The sequence below is a fragment of the Typopeltis vanoorti genome, chromosome 1, assembly GCF_054136105.1.
Source record: "Typopeltis vanoorti isolate ZY-2024b chromosome 1, IOZ_Tvanoo_1.0, whole genome shotgun sequence".
NCBI classification, from domain to species: Eukaryota; Metazoa; Arthropoda; class Arachnida; order Uropygi; family Thelyphonidae; genus Typopeltis; species Typopeltis vanoorti.
In genome coordinates this window covers 123,250,364-123,264,255 of record NC_143549.1, presented here as the reverse complement: position 1 = coordinate 123,264,255, position 13,892 = coordinate 123,250,364, and the positions used below count along the sequence as shown (strand labels likewise).

The window sequence follows — 13,892 nt, the reverse complement described above, 5'->3', positions numbered from 1 at the left end:
TACATTAACACCATCTACATTAACACCATCTACTGCCCACCACCACCACCACAACTAGTATTTTTGGTCTGTAAATTGTGTGTGTTGTGAAGGGGAAATTTGTGTGTATGTGGGATGAAAAACCTGAGTTTCCAGGAGAAAAAATCCTGCTAACCTCCATATGAGATTGGCTAACCCAAAGTCTTCAATTGAAAAAGTCCATATAAAGATTCCTCCAGTCACGACAAGAATCGAACTTAGGCCTTTTCTAATTGAAGGGCGCAATGTACTGTTGTTCTTCCAATTGCGCTACGGAGGCACTTATATATATATATATAAACATAAGGATATAATAATTTTTATGAGATCTGAAAATTATTTCAAGGGTTCCTTCAGGCTAAAAAAAAAGATTGAAAAAGGCTGCTCTAACCTAATCATTTGTTCTTACAACTCACACTAACTCTTCTGATCATTTATTCCTCATATCCAAAGTCTCAATCACCTTGCCTTGCTCATGAAGAACAAACCTTGAATACTGCTTGATTATTCATAGGTATATATGTATGTATGTATTGAGTACAATGGTAATAATAGATTGTAGGCAATTTTCATTGCCTAGTGTGGGATCACCATTCTGTTCATCAGAGGCCCAAAGTGGCCTGCCACCTTTGGACTCTTGGCAGGAATCACTTAACCTTTAATCCACCCACAGTGCTAACATGTTTTATAATCCCTACCTTTTGTGGGTAGAATTATAATAATTGCAAAAATATTCTTTTTGGAAGCAAAAATAAATACAACATAACAATGCAAAATGATATTAATTACCTGTTTCCTCACAGCAAGAACTACTTTCTTTCTTTCTAGTTCTTGATGTTCCTCCACCAAAGATGTCAAATTATCTAAAAGCTCTGGTAATGGAGATGATTCAGCTGAAGTATCATTATGCTGATAATCATCTTGGTGATGATTCAGGTTATTATATTCCTGATGGTGATTATTGTCATGGGAATGTATGTGTTGATGACCTATAAATTCAAAATTAAATATTCAATATTAATTTGAAATTTTATATCTAAGAAAACTAATGGATGAAGCTTTATTTTTTTATAACATTCTAATATATTATTGTGGAGTTTGGCATAAGACATGTATAAAAATAAACTTTCTTCATGAGAGATGATTGTTTAAGAAAGGGTACCCCCAGTCGTCCTAAGGGCCAAGGAGAACTGGACGTCTGTTGCATCCACAATGAAATCTTCAGATATCACCTTCATTAAAGCCACAAACACAGAAGAAGGGATTCGCATACAACCTAAAACATCATCAGATTACAGAAAAATGACCAAACTTCTAGACAACAACAACTTGCCATATCACACTTTTGCACTCAACAGTGAAAAAAATTTAAAAGTAGTGTTAAGGGGAGTAACTGAAACATTACAAATAGAAGACCTCACTGCAGACCTCCAACTTAAGGGATTTAGCCCAGTTAAAGTCAGCCGAATGCGGAGAGCTGATAAAACACCCTATCCCCTAATTCTAGTAGAAATAAGCAAAGACCAAAATCATATATACAATCTCCAAACCATCTGTGATCTAGTCATAAAAGTTGAGGCATTGAAACATAAATCAACTACAACTCAGTGCCATAGATGCCAGAAGATTGGGCATGCCCAACGATGCTGCAAGGCCGAATTTCGTTGCGTTAAATGTGGTGGCAAACATGCATCAAATGAATGCCATAAACCTCGTACACTTCCAGCAAAATGTGCAAACTGCGGAGGACCACACCCTGCAAACTATAGGGGCTGTATAGCATTTCCTCAAAACCAAAAATTACAACTCAAAACCAGTAAACCTCTTCAAGAACAAGCGTCTTCCCATCAAACCATAGTCTCCACAACGGATGGAAGATCGTATGCTGAAGTTACAAGATCAACCTTCCAAAAAGACCCAAAACCAAAGCAGTCACAGCAAACCAACAAGCCTATCCTACTGAACATAACAAGTCACTTAGGTGAAATGCTTGCTGAACTCCAACAAACCAACCCAACTCAAGAAGCCAAAGATATCATCTTAAGGCATACACAATCACTCTTTATGGAAATTCTTAATGGATAAATCTAAAAGAAAACCGAAATCATTACAAATTGTTTCATGGAATGCAAATGGTTTATCTATCAAATTACAGTAGCTGCAGGAGTTTGCAGCAGAAACTCAAGCAGACATCATCCTCATAAATGAAACATCTTCGTCCAAGTGACAAAATCAGAATCAATAGTTATAGCACTTACCGAACAGACAGATGCTTTGCTAGAGGTGGAGGCACTGCCATCTTTGTGAAAAGTAACATAAAACATAATTCAATAGCAGAACCCCAAACAGAACACATGGAAACTACAGGAATAGAAATACATATGGAAAATACAAGCAGCATTACGATATATGCAGCCTACAACCCCCCAAATAAAAAACTCCTTGAATCTGACTTAGAGGTGATACTAAATACAGGCAGAGCAGTGATTATAGCCGGAGATCTTAATGCCAAACACTCAGTCTGGAATAGCAGAAACTCAAATATTAATGGAAGAATACTCAACTCTTACACCACTTCAAGAAATATAACAGTAATAGGACCCACTGAACCCACACATTATGGAGCTACCGGTCGTCCTGATGTACTAGATATAGCTATATTAAAAAACATAGCGCACAGCTATCAGATACAAGCAATCAACGACTTAAGTTCTGATCATAACCCCATCATATTACAACTAGGCACCATACAAGATATAACAGAAAACACCGCCGCATTTATAAATTGGAAACAACTTCCCTCAGCCTTCCAGGAAAACCTTGGTCCAATACCGCATATAACATCTGCTGAAGATGTAGAAAAAGCAGTGAAGACTCTTGAAAAACAACTGCTGACAGCTATAACGCAGGTAACAAATATAACCAAATGTACACCATCAAATAAACTTCCACAGGATATAAAACGTCTTATCCAAGAGAAAAACAGATTAAGAAGACAATATCAGAGAACAATGGACCCAGCGGATAAACAAGCAGTCAATAGAGCAACAAACCAAGTTCGATATGCCCTAAAGGACCACCGTAACCAACTCTGGAATAACAAAATTCTCCAATTAAACACAGAGGATCAATCAATATGGAAAATGATGAAATCACTCCGTTCAAAGCGTTTTACATTTCCTCCAATCCAAGGTGAATCTAATGTTGTCTACAACGACGAGGAAAAAGCTGAAGCATTTGCTGACAGTTTAGAAAAACAATGCAGCCCCAATTATATCAATACAGATATAAATTTCATAAGTAAAATTCACACCCAAGTGCGTAAAATAACTCAAAATGCCTCATTCCAATCCAATAACAAATCCGTATCACCAACAGAAGTATATGAGATTTTAAGAAAACTAAATAACAAAAAGGCTCCAGGTCCAGATGGAATAACAAATAAGGTACTCAAGTTACTTCCTCGCAAAGGGGTTATGCATCTAGTAGCCATCATTAATGCCATCTTCCGGCTAAATTATTTCCCACAACGATGGAAAATTGCCGACGTTTTCCTAATTCCCAAACCTGGGAAAAATACACAGTTTCCTGTAAATTACAGACCAATCAGCCTTCTTTCATGCATAGGTAAGATAGCCGAACGTGCTATTCTCACACGGCTTCAAGAGGCAACAGATATGAACCATATAATTCAAGATGAACAATTCGGCTTTAGGAAATATCACTCCACAACGCTACAAATTTACAGAGTTATCGAACATATAACCCAAGGGTATGAATGGCACCAACACACTGGCGCAGTTTTTCTAGACATCACCCAGGCATTTGATAGAGTATGGCATCATGGACTAATTTTTAAACTACACGAAGTTGGTATTCCATTGCCACTAGTGCTACTTATCAAATCATATCTACACAACAGAAAATTTAAAATAAAACTCAACGGTATCAGATCCACGGAGAGGAGAATCACGGCCGGAGTACCGCAAGGCTCTCTACTATCTCCCCTACTCTTCTCCATATACATGGCAGATCTCCCCAAACTGTCTCCAGCTATCACCGCTCTGTATGCCGACGATACAATCATTATAGCCAGATCCCTCCGTCCACACCTGGCTACAATCAAGCTGCAGAGAGCAGTCAATGAATTGGAGGATTGGTACACCAAGTGGCGTATCGCAATTAATCCAAACAAAAGCTCTGCAGTACTTTTCACCAGCCGTAAGGCAGAACCGAATACAAGCATACAAATGTTTGGTAAAATCATCCCTTGGCGCAATTCTACCAAATATCTGGGAATTCATCTTGATAGACGTCTAAACTTCAAGTCACATATGGATAGTGTTACCACTAAGGCAAGTCAGACTATAGCACAGCTATATCCACTTTTGAACAGGAACAGCTTCCTAAGCATAAGCAACAAAATCTTACTTTTCAAATCGGTAATCAGACCGCAACTAACTTATGCCTCTCCAACCTGGGGTCACACGACTAAAAGCAACATCAACAGACTTCAGATAATACAGAATAAATTCCTAAGAATGGCATTTAATGCCCCATGGTTCATCAGAAACACCCAATTACATCAAGAAGCCAATCTTCCAGATATTAAGACCTACATGACAAGCATTGCAGAGAAATTCTTCACAATCACGGATAATCACCCAAATCAGTTAGTTCGACAGGCAGCGGACTACAAGCCCTCAGATCGTTTCAAACATAAAAAACCGAAATCCTCCATCGCAAGAGAAAGCTGATACAGCCTCAATGCTCACAATGAGCGGGTAAATTACCCACAATAATCTCATCACCCACAATCTAAAATCCAGATGAAGGGATAAAGAGTCGAGGACTCAGTCCATCAACCAATTAAGTTCAAGTTCAAGTTCAAGAGAGATGATTGTACTAAGGTTTTTCGCTTGGGCAGAAAGTAAATTATACTTGATAAGAAATCATATTCTTGTTTTAATGCTTTACCCAAGCATTAGTAAACAAAACTTGTAGATGGCAAATGTGACTTTTGCATTGTTGTAGCTCTCAACATCTCCACAAGGAGAGCTCCTACTTTTCAGACCAGTTTGGATAGTGAATCTTCTTGTAATGCATAGCAGTATTCAAGTGTGGAAAGAGATTAATATGCTGTGTATTACACAACACTGAGACAATTTGATGTGAAATCAACAGCTTCTATGTGCAAGTAATCATGAAGATATATACAAACAGCCTAGTTGTGAAGATATTTCATGTACAAACTTATGCTTGAAAATGGATAGAGGAGTTAAACAAAAAGATAGTTTCATATCGGGGTATAATTTATAAATCAATCCTTAAACTAAAAATTATAGCAGGTCATTACTAGATATTAGTTATTATAAGAGCAGCATTATTACCTTTGGATTTCACTGTGCGTGCGTGCGTGCGTATGTTGGGAGATAATTTCCATCTGACACCGCACACATCCTTGTTCATAACTGCATAATGCCAAAGTGTTCCTATGCCTCTAATATTTCTCTCTCTCTCTCTCTCTCTCTTCCCCCTCCCCTCAATAAGAGAATTACATGGAAGAAAGAATGTTTGGTCATGATTCGTTCACCCTCACTACAGCTTGCCAATATTTACAGAATTTATTCAAAACAGCAGACCTCTATGTAATGACATTTTCTTTTTATTGCTGGAATATAAGGAAATCTGACTGGATTTCTCATCCTATTTAAACACTTTCCATCCAAAAATCATTTTTCATACTTAAATTAGAAGACAACAAAATGCTCAATTTCTGAATGTGTTCATCTCCATTTTGAGCCAGAACAAACATACATATACAAAAAAGAAAACATGGTATTATAAATATGCAAAGCACATTATATCAAGCAACAAGATGAAGAATCACAAGGGACGTGAATATCTAAAGCATATCCTAAATAAATGGATACGAAATTTTAAAAAATTCTGTAAATATTGGCAAGCTGTAGTGAGGGTGAACGAATCGTGACCAAACACTCTTTCTTCCATGTAATTCTCTTACTGAGGAGAGAGAGAAAAATCAGAGAAATTTGACAGGATACCACATGGAAGTCTAATCCGTAAACTGCAACATATGGGAATGGATATAGGGTTGGTGAGATGGATAGGAGGGTGGTTGATGGAGAGATACCAGAGAGTAGTTTACTCAGGAGTAGAGTCCAAAAGACGCCCTGTGACTAGTGGTGTGCTGCAGGGTTCTGTTCTTGGGCCACTGCTGTTTAATTTGTTCATTAAAGATATAGGGAAGGATCTGAGAGGAACGGTTCATTTGTTCGCTGATGATGCTAAGTTGGGTAAGGCAATAGTGAATGCAGAAAATGTCAAAATTTTGCAGGATGATTTGGATAGATTGGAGGTATGGGCTAAGGAGAATGGATGTCAATTTAATGTGGCAAAATGTAAGGTTATGCATTTTGGGGTGAAAAGATTAGCAGCAGTATATCACATTGGTGGAACTGTGCTCCAGGAGATTGATGAGGCCAGGGACTTGGGAGTGTTGGTGGATAGGGAGTTGAAGTTTAGGGGGCACATTGCAAAAGTGGCTAAATCAGCTCATCAAATCACTTGGATGCTGAAGAATACTTTGACAAGCAGAGATAAGCAAGTTATTGTTCCTCTGTTTCGAGCCTTGAGAAGACCCCATCTTGATTACTGTGCCCAGATCTGGTCACCTAGGTTTCTTCTTGATGGGTAGGAGGTTGAGAGGATCCAGAGGCGAGTGACCAAGATGATAGCAGGTCTATGGAATGAACTTTATGAAAACAGGTTGAAGATTTGTGGGTTGCAGAAATTGGTTGATAGGCGGAAAAGGGGATATATGATTGAGACATTCATTGCTAAAGACAGACATTGCTGAACGGTTTCTATAGGATTAATTCAGAGGATATTTTTGAGAACAGGACTGGTGGTGGGAGGACTAGGGAGGGGGCATCCATGGAAGCTGGGCAAGAGTATGGTTAGTAAGGGTGTTAGAGCTGGGTTTTTTACTTTTAGTGTGGTGAATGAGTGGAATAAGCTGCCAGAGTCTGTTGTGGGTGCTATGACAGTCAATGAGCTCAAGGCAAAGTATGATAGATACTGTGTGAATGCCGAATAGTTGTGATGGACATGATGTTTAGGGCCTCCCTCAATGAGTCTAAGGACTCCTTGGAGTCACCCGTAATAATAATAATAGAATGAAAGAAAATAGTAACTACAGAAGTGTTGACTTTAAACTGAAAAAAATGTGAATAATAGAATAACCCAGTGTGTTTCATCCTTAAAAACAATCCATAATTTAATGCTCTCCAAAGTCACCTCATCTGCAATTAAGAAATGGCAAAGGAAATTAGATAAAGAAGTTATCATTCATCTTTATAAGTCCTTGATACATTCACATCTCTATTGCAGTATTCAGGCCTGGTCACCTGGGTTTCTTAAGGATGAGGATACAGACGAGAGGATCCAAAGTGAGTGACCAAGATGGTGAGTAGTCTGTGGAATATATCCTATGAGGATAGATTGAGCATTTATGGGTTGCAAAACTTTGTTGATAGGCAAAAAAAAAAAAGAGTGGATGTGACAGAAACATTAGTTACAAGGTACTTTTAAAGGGTTTTATAGGCTTGATGCAGATGAAATATTTCAGTGATTAGCTAGAGAGGGAAAGAACATCTCTGGAAACTGAACAAGACTGTGGTTAGCAACAGTGTGAGGATTAGATTCTTCACTGGAAGTGTGGTGAATTAGTAGAGTAGGTTGTCAGAGGCTGTTGTGAATACTTTGTCTGTCAGTGGGTTCGGTAAGAGGTACAATAGATATTGTTTGGGTAGTTTGAGGCTCCATAATGATTCTGTGGACTCCATGGAGGTGCCCATGCAATAATAATAATAATTAAAGAATGTAAGATACACTGTTTATAGAATTTGCTATGTGGGTGATGTGGTCCATTTAGAAGAATTTCAAATAAGTGAACAAATTTAGAAATATCGTGCTAGTAGGTCTTCCACGCAATAAGAAAGAAAAAGCATAATATTCTGACAACAAACCAAATTATTAGGTATTCTATATATATACTAGTTAAATAGTAAGTTCAGAGAAGCATTGAAAATTATTCTTATATCCAATCCCCTTTCCTAATGACCAAACAGCCAACGAAATTAGATTTAACTTAATTAGTATTGCACTGCAGATATATTGAGATATATATTTAAGATTGTTATGGTTCTAAGCTACAACTTTTATTAATCCCCCCACCATATACAGAGTCGGAGTCTCTGTGTGTGATGCAAGGCTCTAGGTACAGCTTGTCCAGCTTATGTGCAAATCCAAACCTGTCTCCAACCAACAGACTTCGAGTTCGAATTCTGCCTTGAACATGGATATTTGTGACTGTCTTTAGGTATTCATGTTCAGTCTCTTGATCAGAGTCCCCGTACTACGTAAAAATTCAATAAAAACACGAAAAATTAAAAAATTAATAAATAAAATAGGAAAAGATCCTTAGCCACTCATGGTACTAATGCACTATAGGCTCACAATTTCTTGTGAGTGGGAATCACAAAAAATCAGGTAGTACCACACTGTACAATTTTCTTTCACATTAAACTGTTAGCTTTGCAGCTTCCAATAATGTCAGATCATGTATATCAGTATTTTAAGTCTCCAGAAACTTCATCACTCTGTCTATATATTGGTGTTATGCTATCTTATTACTGCTATCCTGATATCAAAATAGGAAACATTAGTTACAAGGTACATTAGTTAGAGATTAGCAGAACACATGTTTATTAAACACACATTCTGCTAACAATAAAATATTATTGTTATAGTGCAAGTGATTGATCATAAGGTGAGCATTTCTGCTATTCAGCTTAAAAACCATCAAATCTTTCTGAAGCATAATGTTTGTGAATATCTTAAGGGTGGACAGTGATTTCCTTCAACTAATGTAAGACAATTGCATTGCTTACTGGAGATCCATGTTTGGTCTCTAGAGCAGAGTTCCTAGATTTTCTAACCCTTAAAAGATTACCAGCCATGTACCATATGATGGAACTGCACTCGAGGAAATTGAATATAGCAGGGATTTGGGGGGTATTATTAGATAGGGAGTTGAAGTACAAAGGGCATATTCCAAAAGTCGATTAAACATCTCCTAGGATTACCTGGTTATTGAAAAACACCTTAACATGCAGGATAAATAGGTTATTATTCCTCTTTATAAGGCATCGATAAGGCCTTATTTGGATTACCGCTCATAGATCTGGTCACCTGGGTTTCTTGAAGATGTGGACACACAGACAGAGTGAATTCAGAGGCAAGTGACCTATATTCTCCATTGAATCTGTGTGATTCTCCATATGAGGAGAGATTTAGATTTGTGAGCTACAGAGGTGGGTTGATCACCAAATAAAGAGGAGGGGGATATGATAGAGACATATAAGTTGCTTAGAGAAGTTTCTAGAATTGATGTGAAGAAAATATTTCAGTACATGAATAATGTGAAGAAAACTGGAGGTCATCCAAGGGAATTGATTAAGGGTGTGGTTAGCAAGGGAGTGAGGTCTAGATTATTTGCTTGATGAGTGGTGAATGAGTAGAATAAATTACCAGCGTCAGATATGAGCTTAGTTGGTGAATGATTTCAAGGCAAAATATGACAGGTATTGATCATTAAGATTATTAAAGACTTCCCTTGATGAGTCTATGGACTCCATGGAGGTGTCCATATTGGAATAATAATAATAGTTTGTTACTAAACATTCCACAAGTTTTTCAAACTTTTGCTGAAGTAGTTAGTCTCATATGGCAATAGCAGGAATCATCCTCATAGAAAACCACATTTTTCATCTGACAAAACAGAAGAACACCAGCAATTCAACACTGGTCCCAGAGCCTTTGTCAGTTATCAAATTAACATTATAGAATCAGGCTGTAATTCTAAGACCTAAGAAACAGCAACATACAACCTTTGGCAGATGGGATTGACAAAATATATAAATAAAGAGATATGGCTAGAAGAAAGATCCCTGTTTACTCTTCAGGGTTACTTTTTTTTTTTTTTTTTACTGAGAGCCTTATTGTTATTATTTGTGTGTTGGAGGGTATCCATTTTTGATTTAAATCTTCTATCCACACAACTGATATTTTTTTACATTTTTTGAATGGCTTCATTCTGAGAAATGAATGATTTCTTTGCCAAGAACGGAGTAATATTTTCACCAGTTTCTTTGATTTTATCCTTATCTTTAAAGATTGTTCTTATTATTGACTCACTTAATTTAAATTCATGGGCGATGTCAACAATCTTAACCGGCCTCCAGTTTTTGTATGATTTTTAACTTTGTATCCAAATTGATAACAGCATGCCTTTTTTTATGTCCCTGCATATCCTCATTCTTGTAACTTTCCTTCGTCAGTCTTACTGCCATAATGAATGCAAATTAAACATGTGATAAATTATGTGCGAGTGGGCATCGGAATCGAACCGAAGTTGACGTATTTTCGTTTTTAAAGGTCGTCTTGAAATCAACAAATTCGCATATATGAGATGATATGCTCTGTAATGTAAGGGACACAAACACACGGCAAAGCAATAGGTAGTTGCTTTGTGGTGTAACATTAAAATATACAGGGGTTTTTTTGGGGGGGGAGCGCATAAAAGCGAATCCGGGTAAAACGCGAAATTTCGTTTGTTATTTTTTTTCTTAAAATGTTTAAGAAGAAAGAAACTACTGCTGGGAAGGCAATGGTGAAAATAGAAGATACCCAACCCTCCCTTGCGGGAAGGATCGCTATCTAGTATTTTTGGTCTTTTCGCTGGAGCGCCAATAATAATAATAATAATAATAACAATAATACACTAGCGTCCAAAACTAAGGATAAACTACAATTTTACCGGTATATGAAAAGATTTTCATGACTGCAGCCAAATGTGGACATAAATTTATTGCCAGCATACTAATAAATTATATTGCACAAAAATGTGTTATAAATTTCCTAAATTGCAACACGTTTTTGGCAAAAGTTTCAAATTTCCGAGGGACATGGTTAAGGAATTAATCATCATCATCATACGTATCAAGGATTTAGGCCTAGTATGGCCTGTTCCGGCCTTAGAAGTCGTCGTTTAAGAGGACGTCCTGGTTTTCTTTTTCCTAATGGCTTGTACTTTAAGGCTTGTTTTGGTAATCTTTCTGTTTTCATTCTTTGAACGTGTTCCATCCATCTATGTTTATATTTTTTAATTTTTTCAATTACTGGTTCTTGGTTTAATTCTTTCATAATATCTTCGTTTCTTTTGTGATCAAATAGGGTATACTTTGCAGTTTTTCTCATAAACTTAATTTCTGCTGTTGTTAATCTTTGTTTGTCTTTTTGTTTTATTGTCCAGATTTCGCTTCCATACATTAAGACCGGTAGGGCTAATGTATTGTATACTTTTAGCCTGGTTTGTTTTTGAACTAGGTTTGGTTTAAATATAGAGTTAATTACTCCTGTTATTTTTAAATATTTTGCAATTTTTATGTTTATATCTTTTTCATTTTCGTAAGTGATCATACATCCTAAGTAGTTAAATGAATTCACCTGTTCTAAGATCTTATTATCTAATACTATTTTAGTTCTTGCTGGATCTTGTCCTTTAAAGGCCATAGTTTTTGATTTTCCCGTTGATATTATCATACCATAATCTTTGGATATCTCATTTAGATTTAAAATAGCTTTCTGTAAGTTATCTTCAGAATTTGTAATTATTATTTGGTCGTCTGCAAAGAGGAGAGTGTTTAAGTTAACTGTAGGTGAAAGCTTAATTCCTTGATGTAAATTTTTACTCCATTTTATTATTATTTCGTTTAAGTAGATATTAAAAAGAGTTGCTGAGAGGGGACATCCCTGTCGGACTCCTTGGTTTATCTCTCTTGTATATGATAGCTCATGATTTAATCTTATTTGTATTTAATTATTTTCATATATACTTGTGACAGCTTTTAGGATATTATTTGCTATTTGTCTTTCTTTTAATATGTTAAATAATATGTTTCTTTTAACTTTGTCAAATGCTTTTTCAAAGTCAATAAATACAATATGTGTTTCTAAATTATATTCTCTTCTTTTCTCTATTATTAATTTTAGGCAGAAGGCTGGGTCTATACATGATCGTCCTTTTCTAAATCCATTTTGTACCTCTAGAATAAAGTTTTCGGAATATTTCATTAGTTTGTTATTTAAGATTCTGCTGTATATTTTGTAACATGAATTTAGCATACTGATACCTCTATAGTTTTTAGGTTCATCTCTATTACCTTTCTTAAAGATAGGAATCACAATTGCTTTTTTCCATTCTATTGGAGGGATACCAGTTGAGTAAATTTTATTTAAAAATAATAAGTCTTCCTTTGAATCTTGTTCCTGCGTATTTATATAGTTCTGTACCTAGCTTATCTTCTCCAGGTGATTTTCCGTTTCTTGTTTCTTTCAGGCTGATTTCTAATTCTTCTTCAGTTATTTCCTTTTCATTTTCGTTAATTGTTTGCCAGTTGTCTTTTTTAAAATATTTGTCTGTCCACAGTTCTGTGTAGTAATTTAGAAATTCTTCTAATTTCATGTAGCTCAGTGGATGTGGCGTTTGCACACCACCGCGCTTGGCCGCACGAAGGAAGACTTCATTTCGAGTCTAGTCGGCGACTAGAGGAAATTTTTCTAAGCCTTTTTTCGACCGGTTCCCGAGTTAGTCGATCTCTGGCACGGGCAAGCAGGTTTTTCCTCCCGGAAACTCGGGTTTTTCGTCCTGTAAACTCAAGAAAATCGACCGTAGAACCCACATTATCTCAGACATTAAATATGTTGTGTTAGGGTTAGGGACCACGAGATGGCGGCACATTTGAGCCGTCTCTCTTCACTGCGTACCGCTTAATTAGTGATAGCTTTGGGCCATCTGTCTCTGATTGGGTACCAGTGGAGATTGAACTGCCCACTCAGTTTCCAAAAAGTTAGATAGGACTAAATGGCCTCGCTTACTTCCCGTATACGGGAATAAAAAGGCGTTAGCTGATTTTTTTTTTTTTTTTTTTTTTTCTAATTTCAATTCAGTGTTTAATTTTATGTTTTCTTTGGTATCTGCATTTAGGTGTTTCAAAATCTTATATACATTGGGTCTTATTTTATATAAATCATGTTCTAAATTAGAAACAAATTTATTCCATGATTCTCTATGTCTTTTTCTGACTTCTCTTTTAGCTATGGCTCCTATTCTTTTATATTCTATTTCATCTTCTAATCTTTTACTGCTTAACCATTTGTGATAGGCTTCTTTTTTCTTTTTGATTATTTCTTTGATTGTATCATCCCAGATCTTCAGTTTTTTCTTTTATTGAATTTTTTGGTCTTTCCTAAGCTTTCATTTGCTGCTGCATTTAGTATCGTTTTTATATTAAGCCATTCTATTTCAATTTCTTCATTTTGTTTTATTTTATCTAGATACTGGTTAATTCTTTGTTCATATAGCCATTGTACATTTGTGTCATTCAATAGTCTAGTTTTATAAACAAATGTTTCAATTTTTCTTTCTGTTCTTGTTACTTGTAGCCATTTAGGTGGTAATCTTAATTTTATTTTAACAAGGAAGTGGTCACTGCTTATTTCATATCCTCTGTGAACTCTAACATCTAGTGAAAATGTTGATGTTTTTTCATTTAATATGAAGTAATCTAATATTGATTTCCATCCTCTTGCTGCCCAAGTATATTTATGTATGTCTTTATGTTTATAGAAGGAATTCATTATTTTTAAGTTATTATAAACTACAAAGTCAATCAATTTTTTACCATTTCTGTTTAGAGTGTGTTCTCCATGTATTCCTATATTATTAT

At 36.0% G+C, this 13,892-nt stretch overlaps 1 protein-coding gene across 2 annotated transcripts in view; it reads right to left on the bottom strand.

The window, feature by feature from the left end:
• LOC150110378 (zinc transporter ZIP10-like) overlaps window positions 1-13,892 on the bottom strand; it is a 194,735-nt gene that overhangs the window by 95,047 nt on the left and 85,796 nt on the right. For both annotated transcript variants that reach the window (XM_090399110.1, XM_090399120.1), the window contains exon 4: window positions 808-1,007. In XM_090399110.1, the coding sequence (XP_090255236.1) occupies window positions 808-1,007 (200 nt within the window). The remainder of the gene's footprint in view (window positions 1-807; window positions 1,008-13,892) is intronic.